Source organism: Lasioglossum baleicum, chromosome 10, assembly GCF_051020765.1.
Source record: "Lasioglossum baleicum chromosome 10, iyLasBale1, whole genome shotgun sequence".
NCBI classification, from domain to species: domain Eukaryota; kingdom Metazoa; phylum Arthropoda; class Insecta; order Hymenoptera; family Halictidae; genus Lasioglossum; species Lasioglossum baleicum.
In genome coordinates, this window is record NC_134938.1 from 16,163,400 (window position 1) to 16,180,292 (window position 16,893).

General features: G+C 41.6%; 1 protein-coding gene across 13 annotated transcripts in view; it reads right to left on the reverse strand.

Moving 5' to 3' along the window:
• Slo2 (slowpoke 2) overlaps nucleotides 1–16,893 on the reverse strand; it is a 152,290-nt gene that overhangs the window by 71,859 nt on the left and 63,538 nt on the right. The window contains exon 1 of one of the 13 annotated variants that reach the window (XM_076432634.1): nucleotides 505–11,326. The exons of 11 other annotated variants lie outside the window; for them this stretch is intronic. In XM_076432634.1, coding sequence (XP_076288749.1) covers nucleotides 505–575 — 71 coding nt within the window. In that variant the 5' untranslated portion in view covers nucleotides 576–11,326. Of the gene's footprint in view, nucleotides 1–504; nucleotides 11,327–16,893 lie in introns of those variants that run through there. One more of the 13 variants, XM_076432635.1, reaches the window with a different exon arrangement.

The window sequence follows — 16,893 nt, forward strand, 5'->3', positions numbered from 1 at the left end:
ATTTATCGGCGGGTTTGTATTGTTCGATACGCATTTAAATTTTGGCGCGACAATACGGGATGAAAACCAACTGCATTTGCTGTGCTACGGGTCTTAGTATTTGTATTGTCCGAACATGTTCCTTTTCACGAGGGCGTAGCATTCAGGAGAACAATATAGAACATGCCAGAAAAAAAAGCTGTGCAGCTATTTTCATCGGAGCAAACTGCTCCTCCAATCGCAGCCATCAGGCGGACACGCGAAATCGAATAAAATTTCGAAACGATCGAACTCTCGCGGTTCTGCTCGGAATTCAGCGAAACTGGCTGCACCGAGAACTCGTCTGAATAATTCACCGATACGTTGCCGAGAAAGCATCGCCCCTAACGAGCGGGATAGTATGTATACGATACTTCGCGGGGGCGGGAATCATAGATTCTGCGCTTAAAAGCGTGCGCTTACTTAAAACGAACTAATCCCATAATGGAGAATCCTGCCCCCGATAATTCATCGGGGTCTATCTACCTTGGTATCCTGTCGTAGCTGTCCCAGCTGGTAAGACAGTTGTAGCTGCTGTATCTGCTCGAAGTCGTCATCGCTAGTGCCTTTGACACATTGCCTCGATCACACACAAACACGTGCTACCGAATCGAGCAACCTTCGTCGAGTCTCCACCCCGAAAAGCACTATTTACACTTGCTTCCTCGAGTTCGCGAGACTGTTCTGCACTGTTCTCACGGGACAAACGGACACTATACCCTAGCACCGACACATACGAGGGTACCCTCCGACAGAACCCGTAAAAAATATCGACGATATGTTACAAGACTATATCAAGCACTACACAAGGTACGCACACGGTAGCGATACAGACAACGAATTCTAAGTCACTATTACTTTGGACCACGTTTATCTCCTCTCTCTCTCTCTCTTCCTCTCGTTACTTCCGTATCACCCGTTTACAGAACGTCGATTCGTTTTTTTTTCTCTTTTTTTTCGAAACTCTACTAGAGCCTAACTCTTAGCGAACCACCTTTGGACACGGTGCACGCGTGGACAAACGCGTATTAAAAATACTCTACGATTTTGGACCCGCCAACCAGCGCGCTCGATAATATATCGTAATTAGGAAGTTAGGCGAGTAACCCTCGCCCGTCTGTAGAATTCTTCAGCTCCGGAGGAAAACCCTCGGTTCTTCTGTTTGCCTTTGGGGGGACCTAGAGGCGTCGAAATCCTACGTTCGCGTCGACACCCTAATGAAATCTCTCTCTCTCTCCCTCTCTCTCTCTCTCTTTCACTTAGGCCCGGGGGGCGGCTTCAGGAGCAGTTGTCCTAGGAAATAGCAGCGGTGGGACAAAGGAATGAGCTCATCTGCCACATGCTCTGTGTTGCAAGGCCACGAATGTTGAGGAAAAGAACGGAAAGAGAGGGGCTGCGACGCGAGGATCGAGAATCCTTCCGGTGATAGTCAATCGTTACGTCTTGATATGTTTCCTTGCTCCCGCATCTCGGATCTATCGTACGATCTTCATGTCTCAGCCTCGATCTTCTCGAAGCTGTCCGCACTATCTTGTCCGAGGACGCGTCCTCCAGGTCTGTTGGTCCCGCCTTGAAAGCTCGTCGATCATCATCGAGGATCTCAGCAGCCCGTCGTCTACGCTTCAGGTCTTCTTGCTCTTCTCCCTCCCCCCCCGAACGAAACGAACCGAAGAATGGAACACGAAGAAGAAGAAGAAGAAGAAGACGAAGAAGAAGAAGAAGAAGAAGAAGAAGGAGAAGATAGTTACAGGACCCGTGTTCACATGTCAGATGGAACTTGAGGATCGTAGCGCGTTCTTCGTGTTCCTCGGCTCTGGATCACGATTCATGGATCTCCGTCAGTTAGGTCGAGGCGACGGCACTTCCGTTTGAGGTACCGCATTTTTTACAAGGTTTCAGGCTCCTTTGTTGCTTGACGGTGATGGCTGGTGTTTTATAGGAACACTTCGGTGGTCCTCTGGAGGTTTCATTAGCCCGCCGCATCGAGAGAGATTGCCGCGCTGGCAGCTCTCCTCTCTCGAAGAGAACACAAGGCGCTTCGCGTGCCGTGGCTCAGCGCCGACTAGCGGGTTCAGCCTCAAACTTCCGACTCCCTCACTCCTTTCCCTCTGGAAAGCTTCGCGCAAGCTCGCTCAAACTCCCCACTCCCTCGATCCCGCCCTTCTACCATGGACGCGCGCGAGGTCGTCCTGCTTTCATGGCCCCTGTGCAGAAGGAAAACGACGCTCAGGCCTCCTGCTCCTGCTCCCGTTGCGTGCGACTTCTTGTCGCGAACGTCAGACATCGGGAAAACGTGCACGAAACGCTTCCGATCAAAGGTGAGAGATTCGAGATTAATCCTTTGAGGATTTTTTGAAGCTTCTCACTAGACGAAGGTAGAGCCTTCGACTATCCGGACTAAACAGTTACGCTAGATTCTATTTTTTTTTTTAAATATTTGAACGCAGAAAGTCGGGAACAACAATTTTTAATATAAAGACGACGACGGCTCTCGCGTATACGGGTTAATATGGGGCGTAACTATTTACACATCTCGCAGAGACGTGAACAAGATCTTTGTTCTTCTGATCGCCCCCGGCGAATGAACCTAAGCTCAATCTTGCCATTCTAAACACCTAATCCGTCTTTCTGTGGATTTAGGGGACAAATGGCCACGGAAAACACATTCAGAACGACCATTGGATTCCAATCCGAGAATCTTTGTCCCATTTCCCGATGAGGGACAGTTTTCTTTTGTTTCTTCTTGCTTCCGTCCGAGATTCAACTATTTTTTTGCGGGGACGACGTGTTTTTCCGTTCACAGGCCATTATCTCTCGTCCCTATGTGTCGCTAATGTCACCGTTTTATCCCGAATATAAAACCAATGGTTCACCCAGAAAACATACATCTCATTCGTTTTCTCTGCAGCTGAAAACACTGAAAGGAAAACTCTCTCGAAAAATGATGATACATCTGGCTTGAAGGGGTTTGGTTAAAAACAACCGATGTTGTCTCTCAAAGTTTATTCCTGCCGGGCAAGATGTATAAAAGTTTAGTGCTACTCGCATTCCGGCAAAAATAATTCCTCGTCTCTGCCCTCTCTCGGTGAAATCAGGAATACGTAACAAGGGAGGGTAAGAAGGAAGAGATATTGAAACGGGAATAAATCGCGGGCAGAGATTGTAAGTTCTCTATGTACTGCCACTTCAACAGGGAACAGTTTACGTCTGTTGTTTTCCTCGGTAGGAAATGAAGTTTCTCCCGTCCCGTAATACGCGCAGTAACAATTCAGGCTTGTTTCTAGTTTGCAAATCGGTTTATCTGGGAGTGGGGTCGATCCTTGTCGAAATTATTTCGATCGGACCTTTCGTTGCCTCGAACCGTAAAACCGACTATCTGAAATCTATCAAAATTTTTATCTAAATCCAACATTTCTCCTAGAATTTTCACGGTTGGGACAGGCAAAATCGTAAAAGTTGCTGTCTTTTTCGTCAGAAATCTCTCGCGAACGATGGAGGAGAACGGTTTCGAAATTCGCGTCGAGTATCGCGGAAGCTATAAAAATCAGTCAACACGTATTCCGCGATGAAATTGGCGTTGCCGATGCCGTTCGGTTTCTTTCTCTTTTCGTTTTATTAAGGAATGCGCGCGTCTCGAAGGATTCCATACAGGCTAGCTGTTATTGAAGAGATGAAGTACTCAGCAGAAAATTTTTACGGCCGAGGACTTTGGGACCCATAAAACAGTAGCTCATCGTAAAACATCAAAACGATAGGAGGGTCCGGTGACTTCGATTTCCAGGTTGCGATTCGATCGTGTCCGGATATCTTACACGGACGTCAAAGGCAACCTATATTCCAAACCTATAATCTCTTGCATTCTACGTGTAATCCATCTGGAACGATTCGATAATTGAAGCTCGTTCGACTTAAATCGAGTAATCGAGTCATCATCGATTGCTAATTTAAAATCGGTCGTGCTCCTTAATTGAGGTAATTAAGAAAATCGAATATCCGTAGACTGACTTGCTGTCGTTATTCCGGAATCCTTTGAGGGAGTACACCGACATGTTTAGTAATTTAAAGGAGCAAGTAAGGCAGGCAAGTAACGAGAGCAAAGCGTCGCGGTACCTTTTTGACAAAACGTCTCGAGAAATTCGTCGGTGGTTTCGCGAGCCGAGAATCTGTCGCCGAAATTACGTGCAGCAACGCTGAAGCACAGCCGAACGTCGATGCGATTAGGGGTAATATAGTTGAAACTCCACTTCCGCTGCATTAGCTTCCGAAGCAATGGCAGTCTGCAGTATCTAAAAGAGAGCGAAGCCAGATAGCGTGGGTGGGTAGCATCTTTCTTCGGCAACGTTAGCAACGGCGCGGCGCGGCGCGGCGCGGCGGTCTCCTTCCTTCTTCAACGTTCGTTCAGCAGTTAAGGCAACTCCGTAGGAGATCGCAGTCTCCCCCCTTTCCTTCCTCTTTTATCTGACTCATCTTCGCACTCTTCGAGATACCCTCAACTCCTTCGAGTTCTCTTCTTCGAGGTTCTCGTGATTCCACGTCTCCCAAGAAGAAAATTACGGCAGCCACTCTTAGCGGCCGAGTACCCTAACACCTTTTCGCCTGGCTACACGGGCCAAGAATGACCTTTAGTTCGTCGTACGACCGACGTTATCGGGAAAAGGCAGCACCGTACGCGGCTACGTCGACGACGCGACGCGACGGATGCATGGCCGTCGACGGCTGCCACCTATGCGGCCGGATCGACGGAGTTGTAGCAGTTTCGGCTCTGATCGCTATAGCCTTTATCCACTTTACGATAAAAGCAGACTCAGGACACTTTGCGCGCTGCGTTCCAAGAGGTCTTCCGGTTTCAGGGGATGCAAGATTTTAGGGTCGCCGGGGACAACGTGAGATTGAGATTTCCGAAGCACACCCGGACAAAATTTGTGAAACAAAAATTCGTGGCAAAACATCATCCCCCTTCCGAGTGTTCAGACATTTTTCGAAATTTTTTAACAAAGCGGGGACTTCGGTAATTAGCTTACACCCCTTTTGAACCGCACTTTTAGTGAATTTGCTACTTTCCATGCAGTCAAAGGACTCGGAAAGGGTTGCATTAAAGCCGTAAATGGAAGCGTCTGCGTTCATTTGAACAGGACGGTCGATTATACGCGAGACGATCAATTCCATTACGTCACTGGATGGAACAACAAATTTGTATATCGTTCTCATTTCTTTTTCTATGTTATACTAGCTTTCCCCCGCCACGCGTTGCTGTGGCTCACAAGGGAACATATTCAGATGCGAAATTCGGATTTTGATGAAACTTTGGGAGTTTATAGTTCTTTGAAAAATATTTGACACGTATTTTTTTTTATCGGCAACCATCCACTTTGAAGGGGTGAAAACAGCCCTCAAAGTTGGGGGTCAAAACCATACTTTTTGAGATATCTCGGAAACCAGAGGTCGAAAAAATTTGAATTTTTTTTAAAATTGTGTGTTTTTCAATGGGCAATGTAGTCGCGCAAGGAAATTTTAACAAAAGTTTTTTGTTTAAACAATATATTAAAAATTTGATTTCTTTTTGTAGTTTCTCTCATTTATTGTTAGTTAATCTTAATGTAAACTTGGGTGCGTGATCTTTGATCCAAAATAGGGGATACATGTTTCAGGATTTTCTTTTTTTTTTTGCCATTTAACAATAATTATGCATAATGGAATATAGTCTTGCACCTGGCGTGTGGGGGAATTCTGGCTTGTTTTATCGAAATATAAGCATTTAGTATAAACGTATGTAGTATTTTAAACAATACCACTGGATTACATGACGTTTATTGTTTTATCAGCAGCTAAAGAAGGTGGCGCAGGTACCAGCGTGACGCGGTGCTAATTACCGCGGCGGAGTAAGGGTACCGACTGGTATGTATAGCCAATTCTCCTGCAAATTTCTCCGGTTATTGGGTGTTTCCTTGTTATTATTGCTGTGATATGTTTCCATCAAAATGTTTATAATGTTCATCAGATTGACCTTCATGTTTGTAAAAACGAATCTAAAAATAAACAATCAGTAAAAGTAAATTATTTGAAGGATCCACAGTGTATTTGAAAAGGCTCCAGGTATATTTTGACCGAAAGCCCAACGACCGCAGAAATTCGCAGACGAATTGGCTATACATACAAGTCGGTACCCTTACTCCGCCGCGGTAATTAGCACACACAGCAAAAGTAGTAAAAGAGTACTTTTCTCGAGAAAAAATTCGCGTTTTAGATTGGCCAGCAAGATCATCCGACCTCAACATTATTGAAAATTGTTGGGGAAATCTTGCCCGAGCTGTATATAGAAATGGCAGACAATTAGGAGATAATGCCGAATGAAAAAAATGTATTCAAGATGAGTGGGAGCAATTAGAGCATAAAACCATGAAAAACTCTATAAATCTTTGCCAAAGAGAATGATGGCTGTTATTAAATGTAAAGGAGGGGCCACAAAATATTAAGCATTAATTATCATTCGTTGATTTACTGTTATACATAATTTTAAGTTAAATGTGTTATCATTTTGTCAAACCATATTTCCTTAAAAATCCTTTTTTTTTTAAATAAAATTGTATACACTGGCGAAATTCAATTCAATTTCATTTGTGTCTGTTTATAGCGATATTTTGCAAGAATGCGTAAAAATAAAACCTTGGTTGTAATGTTAAGTAAATAAATATTACGTTAATTTTAAAGTGTGCTATCTTTTTGTCCCGTAGTGTATTAAGAAGATTTTTCGCTGCGAGCATTATCGTTTGCTAAGCAGCAGAAAGCCAGCTGGCACATTTCGATTCGGTTGCAAATCATCGTCTTCTACCATTGCGTGATTAGCTCCTATTATCCTGATCTCGCTCGTTGATGAAATGCGAAAAAATGAGAGTAAAAAGTTCACTGTAGGCCGTTCTACGCGCCCGTCTCAATGATTCGTTTCAACACTACCATCGATCAGGTAATGACACCGCTCCGACATGCATCGAGTTCAGTATATTCTTGTTATCGCGACCGAGTCAACGCCGAGCACTGTTCTAAAAGTTGTGTTTTACTTGGTTAACGAAAATTTTACAGTAAATCCGGCATCCGAACATTTTAGAAACCTGTGCCCTCGGGCCTGTGACTCCATACGTTTGATCCGGCGCTCGGAATTAGCATGAGAACGAATACCAACGTCTGGCCTGAGCCCACTATCCCCACGGAGTGCTTCGTTTCGACATCACACAGCTACGTCTGTGCAGTTAAATTGCATCAGTTCCAGAAAAGTTGAAAGTATTCTCGGCGGATTAATCGCAATTTCCTATCTTTGGAAAGTGAAAGAACTGTCTTTATTAAAGAAGTTCTCACGAGCGCCACGGTTCATTGTAATGTGAAGATTGGACAAAACGAGTGACTATAAAAGCACCTGGCTATCGGATTTCATTTCAACGTATCCGATTTAAATGTTCTCATTCGTCCAATCTACTCCGGCCAATATCAAAGATAGCAACCTCTCATTGTTCTGCACAACTTGTTTGTAAATGTTTGCAAGTGTGTAAATCATGTCGAGAACAATATATACTATATGCATTAAAAAAAATCTACATTCTCTATAAAAGTGAACATTGCTTCGAGAACACGCTACACGATAAAAATTAAAATATTACCAAATGTTACAACCGTGCAATTTGTTGCGGCGCGGCGGCGGCGGCGGCTGCACCTCAGGCTATCCGATTGTTAGCACCGACAGCAGGCTCTTTATCGAAAGTGCACTAAAAGGCAGATAAAAAATCATGCATCAAATTTTACGGGGTCGTTGGAAAGGAGATGCTTCCATCTTGAGATCCACGGCGAATTGAATCGTGAAGCGAAGGTTTCAACTTTGTCGACACCGTTTGAATTTGTAAAACTCTCGGCAAAGGGAGCGTCTTTTACTGTTCCATACATTTTCTAGTGGAATAGTATCGTTGAAACGAGCAACCTAACGATGCAAGAGGTTTCTCAGATTTCAAAATGAACACAACGTTGCCTGATTTTTCTTCGACTCGAATAGCAAACGGGTTTTAAGAGAGTGCAAGCGGAACGGATCAAGAATATTTAACGATCCTCTAATTCGCGCCGTAATACAGCGTAGACGTATTTGGTTCGTCCAATTTGGAGATCGCGTCAGCTGTTAATGAAACCCTGCTGGGTCCCTTTGGTCCCCGCTTACCATTGAAAGGCGAACAACAGGGAGAGGCGGTCTCAAAGCTGACGTATACGGGCTCCACGCGTGCACAATTAATCTCGAAACAAGACAGGGCTAGCCGCTCTCTGCGAAAAATCTCGCGGAAAACGAATCGTCGTCGTCGCAACGATTTCCCACTCAAGAATTAATGAAGCCTGCATTCATATTCTCGGGCCGTAGGTCGTTTTCGCCGTGCGAGCGACTCGAGGAGCAGTTCGCCACTTTAAGTTGTTTCATCTTGACCCTTGACCCTTCCATGGGATCATTCTGAACTTTTCATCTTGCCCCGAGACAACGGGGAAAATCCTGTTCGCGAGTAATTCGGGAGCCATCGTGGACGTGGACCAACCCAAAAGACAGCACACGCGTGCGCTAGCTTTCATCTTTTAGCGATAGATTACTGGACTGGAAAAAGATTCTGCATCGTATATTTTATAGTGTGTAATAAGTACGACCCGTGGGGCAGAATGTTTCCGATCGGAGGCATTAATACGGATTTTAGAGAAAACATTCACAATTTAGAAGTATAAAATATTACTTTATGGAGTTAAAACTGGATGGGAAATGAAAAGAGGCTTATTGGAAGCTTATTGAAGAATGAAAAACAACAAAATAACATAAGCTTCCATTTATTATAACAAAGAAACGATCGCCACAGGGTTGAAACGCGAAAAACACGGACATTTTCCAAAATTCCATATCTATATCCCACAATTAAATGCTGAAATTCAATAAAAATTCATAAGCTTAGCTTCTCTTGAATTTTTTAGAATATCGTTTCATTTAGTGCTTTATAACTTAATACACGTATGAGTAAGGATGTTTTGCATGTACTTAACTGAAAGCGTGTTTCAAGACGGAAATAACAAGCATGGATTTGATTTGCTTTTGTTGTATATAGCACCTATAAACATTGATGAAACAAAGAGTAATTTTCAAGATTTTTTGTACTCAAATAGAGTTACAAATCGAACAATGACGATTGGTGCATTAAAATTTATACACTTTATTGGTAGACATGTGTACAATAAAACTAAAAAGGTTTCAGCAGCAGATAGCTGCAGATGTGTATGTAGAATGTGCGGTTGCGCCGCACAGTGGGACAAACCGATGAATTCTGTGTCAAAGTCTAAGAACTTTTCATGGAAATGAGATAGAACCATGAAATTTTTTTTGAATGAAAGCTGAAACTTCGCAGAATATGGGATAATTATGGAAATTGTGGTACGAACGTTTTTGAACCCTGAGGAAATTCGTCAAACTTGCACAATTTCAAGAAAATCGTGGTTTTTCCAATACCATGCGCGGAAAACATTGTTTCTTTTAACATGCTATATATCATTTCCAGTAGATTCTTTCACGCTGATTTCAAATCTGGTCTCAAAATTTGTCTACAACTATGGTAGATGATAAAGTTTGTAATGTCCTTGCAAATACATCGAGCATGCGGTGTTATAATATGCAAATGCAGCATATCCGAAATGAATAACTTGGACAAAATATTTCCACCCGATTTTCCGGAGATCTTACACCAGTTTAAAGTTTGGCCTTTCGCCATTGCATTGTCGCATTCATTTTTTTGAGTGTGTGCTTCACATTGCATACCGACTTGATTTTTAAAAATGGCAAAAGCAACATCAAAGAAAAGTGAAACACAGGAATTTTCAAATAAGGAACTATTAGAAGATCGAAAGCGTAAAATATAAGAATATTTTAAGAATAATATGGGCCTATTAGAGTGGACGTACCTAAACCAAGATATGGTACATCAAATGGCGGCAATACTGCTAGACGCGCATTTGGAAATTCAAAATTGTTTTCGGAAATAACTGGCGTGTATGAACAATTAATCATTCGCTTGCACATCATATTAACTGCTTTAAATAGTAGTCGCGAAATTAATGATATTGCTTTCGATACATATTGTCAGGAAACGGCCAAGTTATATATAGAAAACTATAGTTGGTGCTACATGCCACCTTCTGTCCATAAAGTGCTAATTCACGGGGCAGAAATAGTGAAAGCTATGAGAGATTATTCCTATAGGGCAACTTTCCGAAGAATCTATGGAAGCTGGAAATAAATACGAGAAACAGTTCAGAAGAGAACATACTCAGAAAAGTTCCAGGTACCATAGCAACCGTGATTTATTCTACAGACTGTTGACAACATCCGATCCAGTAATATCACACCAACAAATACCACGGAAATCAGTGTCAGAATTGCCAAAAGTAGTGCTACAGCTATTGAAAGCAGAAGATAATTTACACATCGTTGAAGAAGACAACAGTGAAGAGGATGACTACGAGATATGGTGCGGCGATTAACATCAAGTAAATTATACAGAATTTAGTATATAATAACTTAAGAATATACCATTATTAATAATAAAACAATTAATAATATGTACGTCCCAATTCGAGAAAACCGTTTCCAAAAAACCTTATATAACTTTTATGGGTTTGGAATTAGACAAAATCTGATTGTTAATTCGAATTCAGCACCTCAAAATGTATAAAACTGTACCATTTTTATTAATTTAAACTTAGAAATAGCTTCAGAAATGATTTTAGTCCGCGTTTTTCGCGTTTCAACCCGCACTGTGGCGTCGTCGCGCGAAGGGAGGGTTCGGTATAATTTATCAGCGGAAGATGACGTTTCTATTGGGAGACATTATCCAGTGAATGAATAAGAACAACAACCTATCCCGAGTGCTGCGACCCGCTTAAGATAGCTGCTCGCTAAGTGGCATTAGAATGTCCTTCCGTGAGCCATTAGTCTGCTCGCTCGATACACAATTTGCCAGACTACGTCTCGCGCATCTCGCATCTTATTTCTACAGGCGGCGCGCGGCGGCGGCAGGAACTACTCGGACGGACACTGAAATGATTTCCGGTTTCGTTACCTTCGGGGAATTAATTCTGCGAGTTTACTTTACTGGGGAGAAATAGTGGCTACAATTAAAATCATACATTTATGTGGATCACTTGAGCGTTAATTGCGAGTCTCTGTAAATAACGTGTTCTATCTAAGAGGCGACGGAAGTGCTACGGAAATAATGCGAGAATATATATATATATTTTTCTGTATGTACAACATTGTATAGAACGGAGAAACGTTACCTGGGTATGTGGAAAGCGATCTCATCGAGCGAATCGCTAGGCTGCAAAGGTACACGCTCGAAGAGCTTGCTAGGGCCTTGATGCACGTTCTCGGTGTAGGGCATTGATCCGGCTGTTGGTTGCGATAGGTCCGAGGTACCGGTTATTCCCTTTGTCTGCGCTTTCTTTAATTGTTTTCGTACTTCCTCCGCCTGACGGCGCAGGTGATGCAGCCGGAAGAAGTATAGCGACATTTCTGTTCCGGAGGACGAGTATGTTCGATCAGAGGTGCGATAATTGGTGCAGCGGAAGCGGAAATTCTTACTATATGCTAATCGTCAATGCCAACGAATCATCTTCTTCTAGTCGATAGAAATCGTCTCTGAGAAGAATCTGAAAATCACCCGAAGATGATTCGTTCGCTAATTCTCTTTTCACATCTTGCAGCCGCCGTGGTCGGTGTAGTGTGTAGTATAGTCGCAAAGTCAACACGATCGTGCAGCAACAAAGAGTGAAAGACAAAGGCAGAATGGATGAATACCATGTCCGAAGCTGTAAACTGTAAAGCAAACAATTAGGTTGAAAAGTGCAGGAATTCCGTGAACAATGTCAGGCATTGTGAAATATTGGCATGCTCTAATTACGGGAACCAGGGGACATGAAATTTTAACATCGCGGCTAGGCGTAAACCCAAAGGAGCGTAGAAAATCACAAACAATATGGATTATTCTCTACTCGGTTCTATAATATCACGGCTCACCGAAATCCAAACTGCGAGCTGCGCAGCCTATGACATGTCAACAGCTGATATTTCGAGTTGCCGCGGCGCGCCGCGCCGTTGCCGTCGTGTTGACGATATTTCTATGAAACGCAATCTTTCAACCTGTGTGTATACTAATTCGTTTATGGCCGACACATGGAGGAACATTTATGAACTGAAATGTTTGCCAGAGGCTTTGAATAGACACGGTGCCATTCAATTCTCTGGCTGAAGTCTGTCAGAATGTTCTATAAATAATTGGCGAGCACAATATAAACTGTTTCACTGTGTGCAGGCCGTTTCAAGATTTATTAATACATTTTTAAATTACGTTCCAAATGACTCCGCTTTGTACTCCTAAATAAAAAGTACATAGTGTTCACACAACCCCATTTAAATCGAAGTCCGACTTGCTATATGTATGTATACTATATTTAAATCTAAATTCAAATTCAGCTTTCAACCATTATATGTGCAATTATTATATGATTATTGTAACGAAACAAGAATCATATAATGTGCATTTGAAGGGACAGTAAATGCTGTTTAACTAGATCGAAAAATTTCGTTAGCCTTCAAAGGAATGCAGCTAACGAAGACGATAATGTAAAGTAGTTCGAGAGGGGTTGTCTTTGCTTCGTAGAGGTTTCTAACCAGTAATCGAAGAAGAGATGAGAACAATAGTTTCAGATCGTATATTTCGGGTGAGCCACTACTATATCGTAGAATGTAGAGCCTACATATATCATGGACCTAGCAGCTAGGAGAAGGATAGTTTCGAGCGATGTAGGTTCTCGATTTATGAGGGTGCTGACCGTGTAATATAAGGACATGAAAGATGCTGACAAAGGTAAGAGGAGAAATTACAAGAAGATGAACTGCAATATACAGTATAAAACGTATAACGCAGTTCAATCTTTTTGACATGTTCAGGACCGCAAATAAATTCGAATAGAACCTGTACATACAACGAAATAAGAAACACAAGAATGAACGGTGCAGCAAAGTGGATAAAACGAGGTTTATCGCGAAAGAGCAGTTCAAGCACGAATTAAAACAACAGCACTCGCAAAAATAAAGGGATTCCCGGTGTCAATTTACAACATGGCGTAAGAATCTCTTCGCAGAGAGAAATGTTCCAGCCTCACGGTTTATAAATCTGTTGCAGCAATTTCTTTGTCACGGTCAAAGCACTTAGCGATTAAGTGATTTCGCTTGAGGAAAACCTCGCTTGCTGTTTTTTGTGGTTAACTTGTTTCGTATTTTCTACCGCACCGCTCTCTTAATCACCAAGATGATTTGACAGACTTTAATTTCTAGGCCAGTCGTTTAACGAAATATTTACTCGTTATATAAACTTTAATTATTCCGCCGGAGAACGCGCGTATCTTTTCACGTTAAACAATTTATTAGAACGGTAATTGAAATATCGATGAAATGTCAACATTTCGAAACTGAGTGTATTTCCGATTAATATTGTTCGCGAATAACACGACGAAAAATCTGCTCTATTTATTTAATTCGAAATTTTACACTACCAGCGTGTTTGAGTAATAGTACTTTCAACAGTTTTAGAATCGGCCTCGAATTGCTTTTAACGAGGGAATTAAATCGAACGTCGGAAATCGAACAGTAAAAAAGTGGAAAATTTAGAAATCTATTCAAGTTGCACGAACGGTGGAAAATCACGTAAAGAGATTTCTGCGTGCAAACGACAACTTAAGAGAACAAGTAAATTTTCGATAAAATAGATTTTTAAAGAAACTAAATTCAATTACCCGGTAGTATTGATTATTGATCAAGTGTAAAAATTGTGAAGAATCCTGTATGCGTAAAAGAGGTTTGTTTGCAGGAATATTTGACTTCCGAGTTGATTAGCCGTGTTCTGCGATACACAGTTTCAACGAACCGTACGCGGCTGAGCAAACTCGACCGAAGACGTTTTCGGGACACGTCGTGTCTCGTCGGCGGCTGCTGCCACTCTCGGGGTAAATATAAGAGATTTACATCAAAGATAATCAGCGGGACTACCCCTAATTTAAGGCGTAAATATTATTTCACTGGAAGCCCCCGGTCAGGCATTATTTATCCGAGTAAATATCCCGGATGTTCTTTCGTAAATTTTTCAAAAATACTCCGAGACTTGTTTATCAGCAGCTGCCAGTTCTAATTAATGATGGAAATACTGTCTGTGTACACTCCCGGACAAAAAGATAGCACATCGTCTATTTTTTCTCATTTGGTAGAATAAACTGAAGAAAATGAGTATTTTAATATGTCAACATATTCTGACATGCCTCTATATATAATGTACTGAATATCATCGACAATATTTACTTCAACAGAACTCTAGAAATGAAAACGTAAATATTGTGGTTCGCAAGTGGGACAAAATGATAGCACGTGTAGTAAATCTACGCTTTCCAGTTACACCGAAGCTGGCGAATTGCGAACAACAACCTCGGAATATAGTTAATAAAGTCCGTGATATTATCTCGTGTTGTATATTTGTTTAAAAAAGGCGAGATATTATGAAAAATGGGTCGCGGAAAGAGATTGAACGCGTGTGAGATTCACACTATAATAAAATTGGAAGAAGAACAATATTCAGTGACAAAAACAGCAAAAATTATGAATAGAAGTCGAAAAGTAAAGATGAATTTCTTGAAAAATCCGGAAAACTATGGTAAAAAGAAGAGTTCTGGACGTCCGCGAAGTCTAAGCGCCCGGGAACGTCGTGCAATACTAAGAGCAGCATCGATTTCTAAGATAACTGCAGGGCAAATTGCACAAAGTGGTGGTGTAGACACTAATACATAAGGAATGTGAGAGGTGTTTTACAAAAATGCAAATACATACAACGAAGAAAATTAAAGAAAAAGCCTTGGTTAACTCTGTGCAACATAAGAACAATCGGTTACACTTTGCGGAAAAGAATATTCATATGCGAAAGAAATGGCGAAGAATAATATTTACGGATGAAAAGAGGTTTAACTTGGAGGGACCTGATGGTCTGAGTTACTATTTTCACGATATGCGAAAAGAGGAACAGTTTTTGAGTCGTCGGAAAATGGGAGGTGGTAGTGTGATGATTTGGTGCGGTATCGGGTACTATGGTAAAATGATAAAATCAAATTTATAACAGGAAAAATGAATAGCAAAATGTATTTGGAAATGATTAAGGAACAAATAAACACGTACGCGACCAGAATTGCTGGAGAGAAGTATACTTTTCAGCATTATAATGCCGCAGTACACACAGCAAAAGTAGTAAAAGAGTACTTTTCTCGAGAAAAAATTCGCGTTTTAGATTGGCCAGCAAGATCATCCGACCTCAACATTATTGAAAATTGTTGGGGAAATCTTGCCCGAGCTGTATACATGGCAGACAATTAGGAGATAATGCCGAATGAAAAAAATGTATTCAAGATGAGTGGGAGCAATTAGAGCAAAAAACCATGAAAAACTCTATAAATCTTTGCCAAAGAGAGTGATGGCTGTTATTAAATGTAAAGGAGGGGCCACAAAATATTAAGCATTAATTATCATTCGTTGATTTACTGTTACACATAATTTTCAGTTAAATGTGCTATCATTTTGTCACACCATATTTCCTTAAAAATTCTTTCTTTTTAATAAAATTGTATACACTGGCTAAATTCAATTCAATTTCATTTGTGTCTGTTTATAGCGATATTTTGCAAGAATGCGTAACAATAAAACCTTGGTTGTAATGTTAAATAAATAAATATTACGTTAATTTTAAAGTGTGTACACGCTAAATTAACGTTGCTTCAAATAGATGTTCGACTTTACAAGGTGGAGCGGAAAAAATTTTATTTTCCCATGAAAATATCCCTGATCACGACTACGAGTCCCCGAGGTTCGTAGTATGCTTGCAATTGGTCGTCGATTGATTTTCATCGTAAAGTTAGCGGTGGCGCGACACGAAGGCACCAGATGGTAAACCTCTCGTAAACGTAAGTGAAGATGACCGACTGCAATCAGCCAATCCTGCTTCGGTATTCCTCGCCACGTTAATTAAATGGCCGCAAACTCGAAATGATCTACAACGAAGGTGCAGCACGGTAGAATATGCTCCGTTTCACCCTAGACGATTCGCAGTACTAAATTTTCTGAAAGACATGGACAGAATATATTTTAGGAAAATATTGCTCATCGTTAACTTCTTTAATTGTAAATCACCTCCTCGCGGAAAGAGGAATTGCAGTGTCAGTCTCGAAAACAAATTGCACGCGGCCCTCGATTGTTCACGCAATTCATTATTCAGTTGAGCTTCTAGCTGTTAGGTCAAAGCTGCACGAAAGCTGAAACTTATTGTTAGTAAGTGAAACGGCAACGAGGCGAGCGAGTTCCTCGGAGGAGAGCTGCGAGTAACAGGAATTACAATATTCGAGAAACGTTTTGTTCTAAATACCTAACTCGACCTGCATCCGTTATGTTTCTTACGGCTGCCAGTACGATTCGTTAAATAAAATATCCTACGTTCGCAGATAAGAGGTGAAAAGCGATAAAATCTTGCACGTTTCCGTTTTATCGGAGTCATTTCTGGCGTGGACCGAGTCAAATTTTTTCGGTGAGAGTTTCCGCAGAAAAATTGACCTTCCGCCGGGACGACTGATGGTCATTTAGGCGATTGTATTCCGAGCGCGTAGCATCTTTTCTTTTCCCTTAGATCCGGAACGACGCCTGGGGAACGTGTCCACCGCGTTTCTCTTGTCGGATGATACATTAACGTTCAGAACCCGAAGCGGCGGCGACGTGACAATTTTCGGAGACTTAGC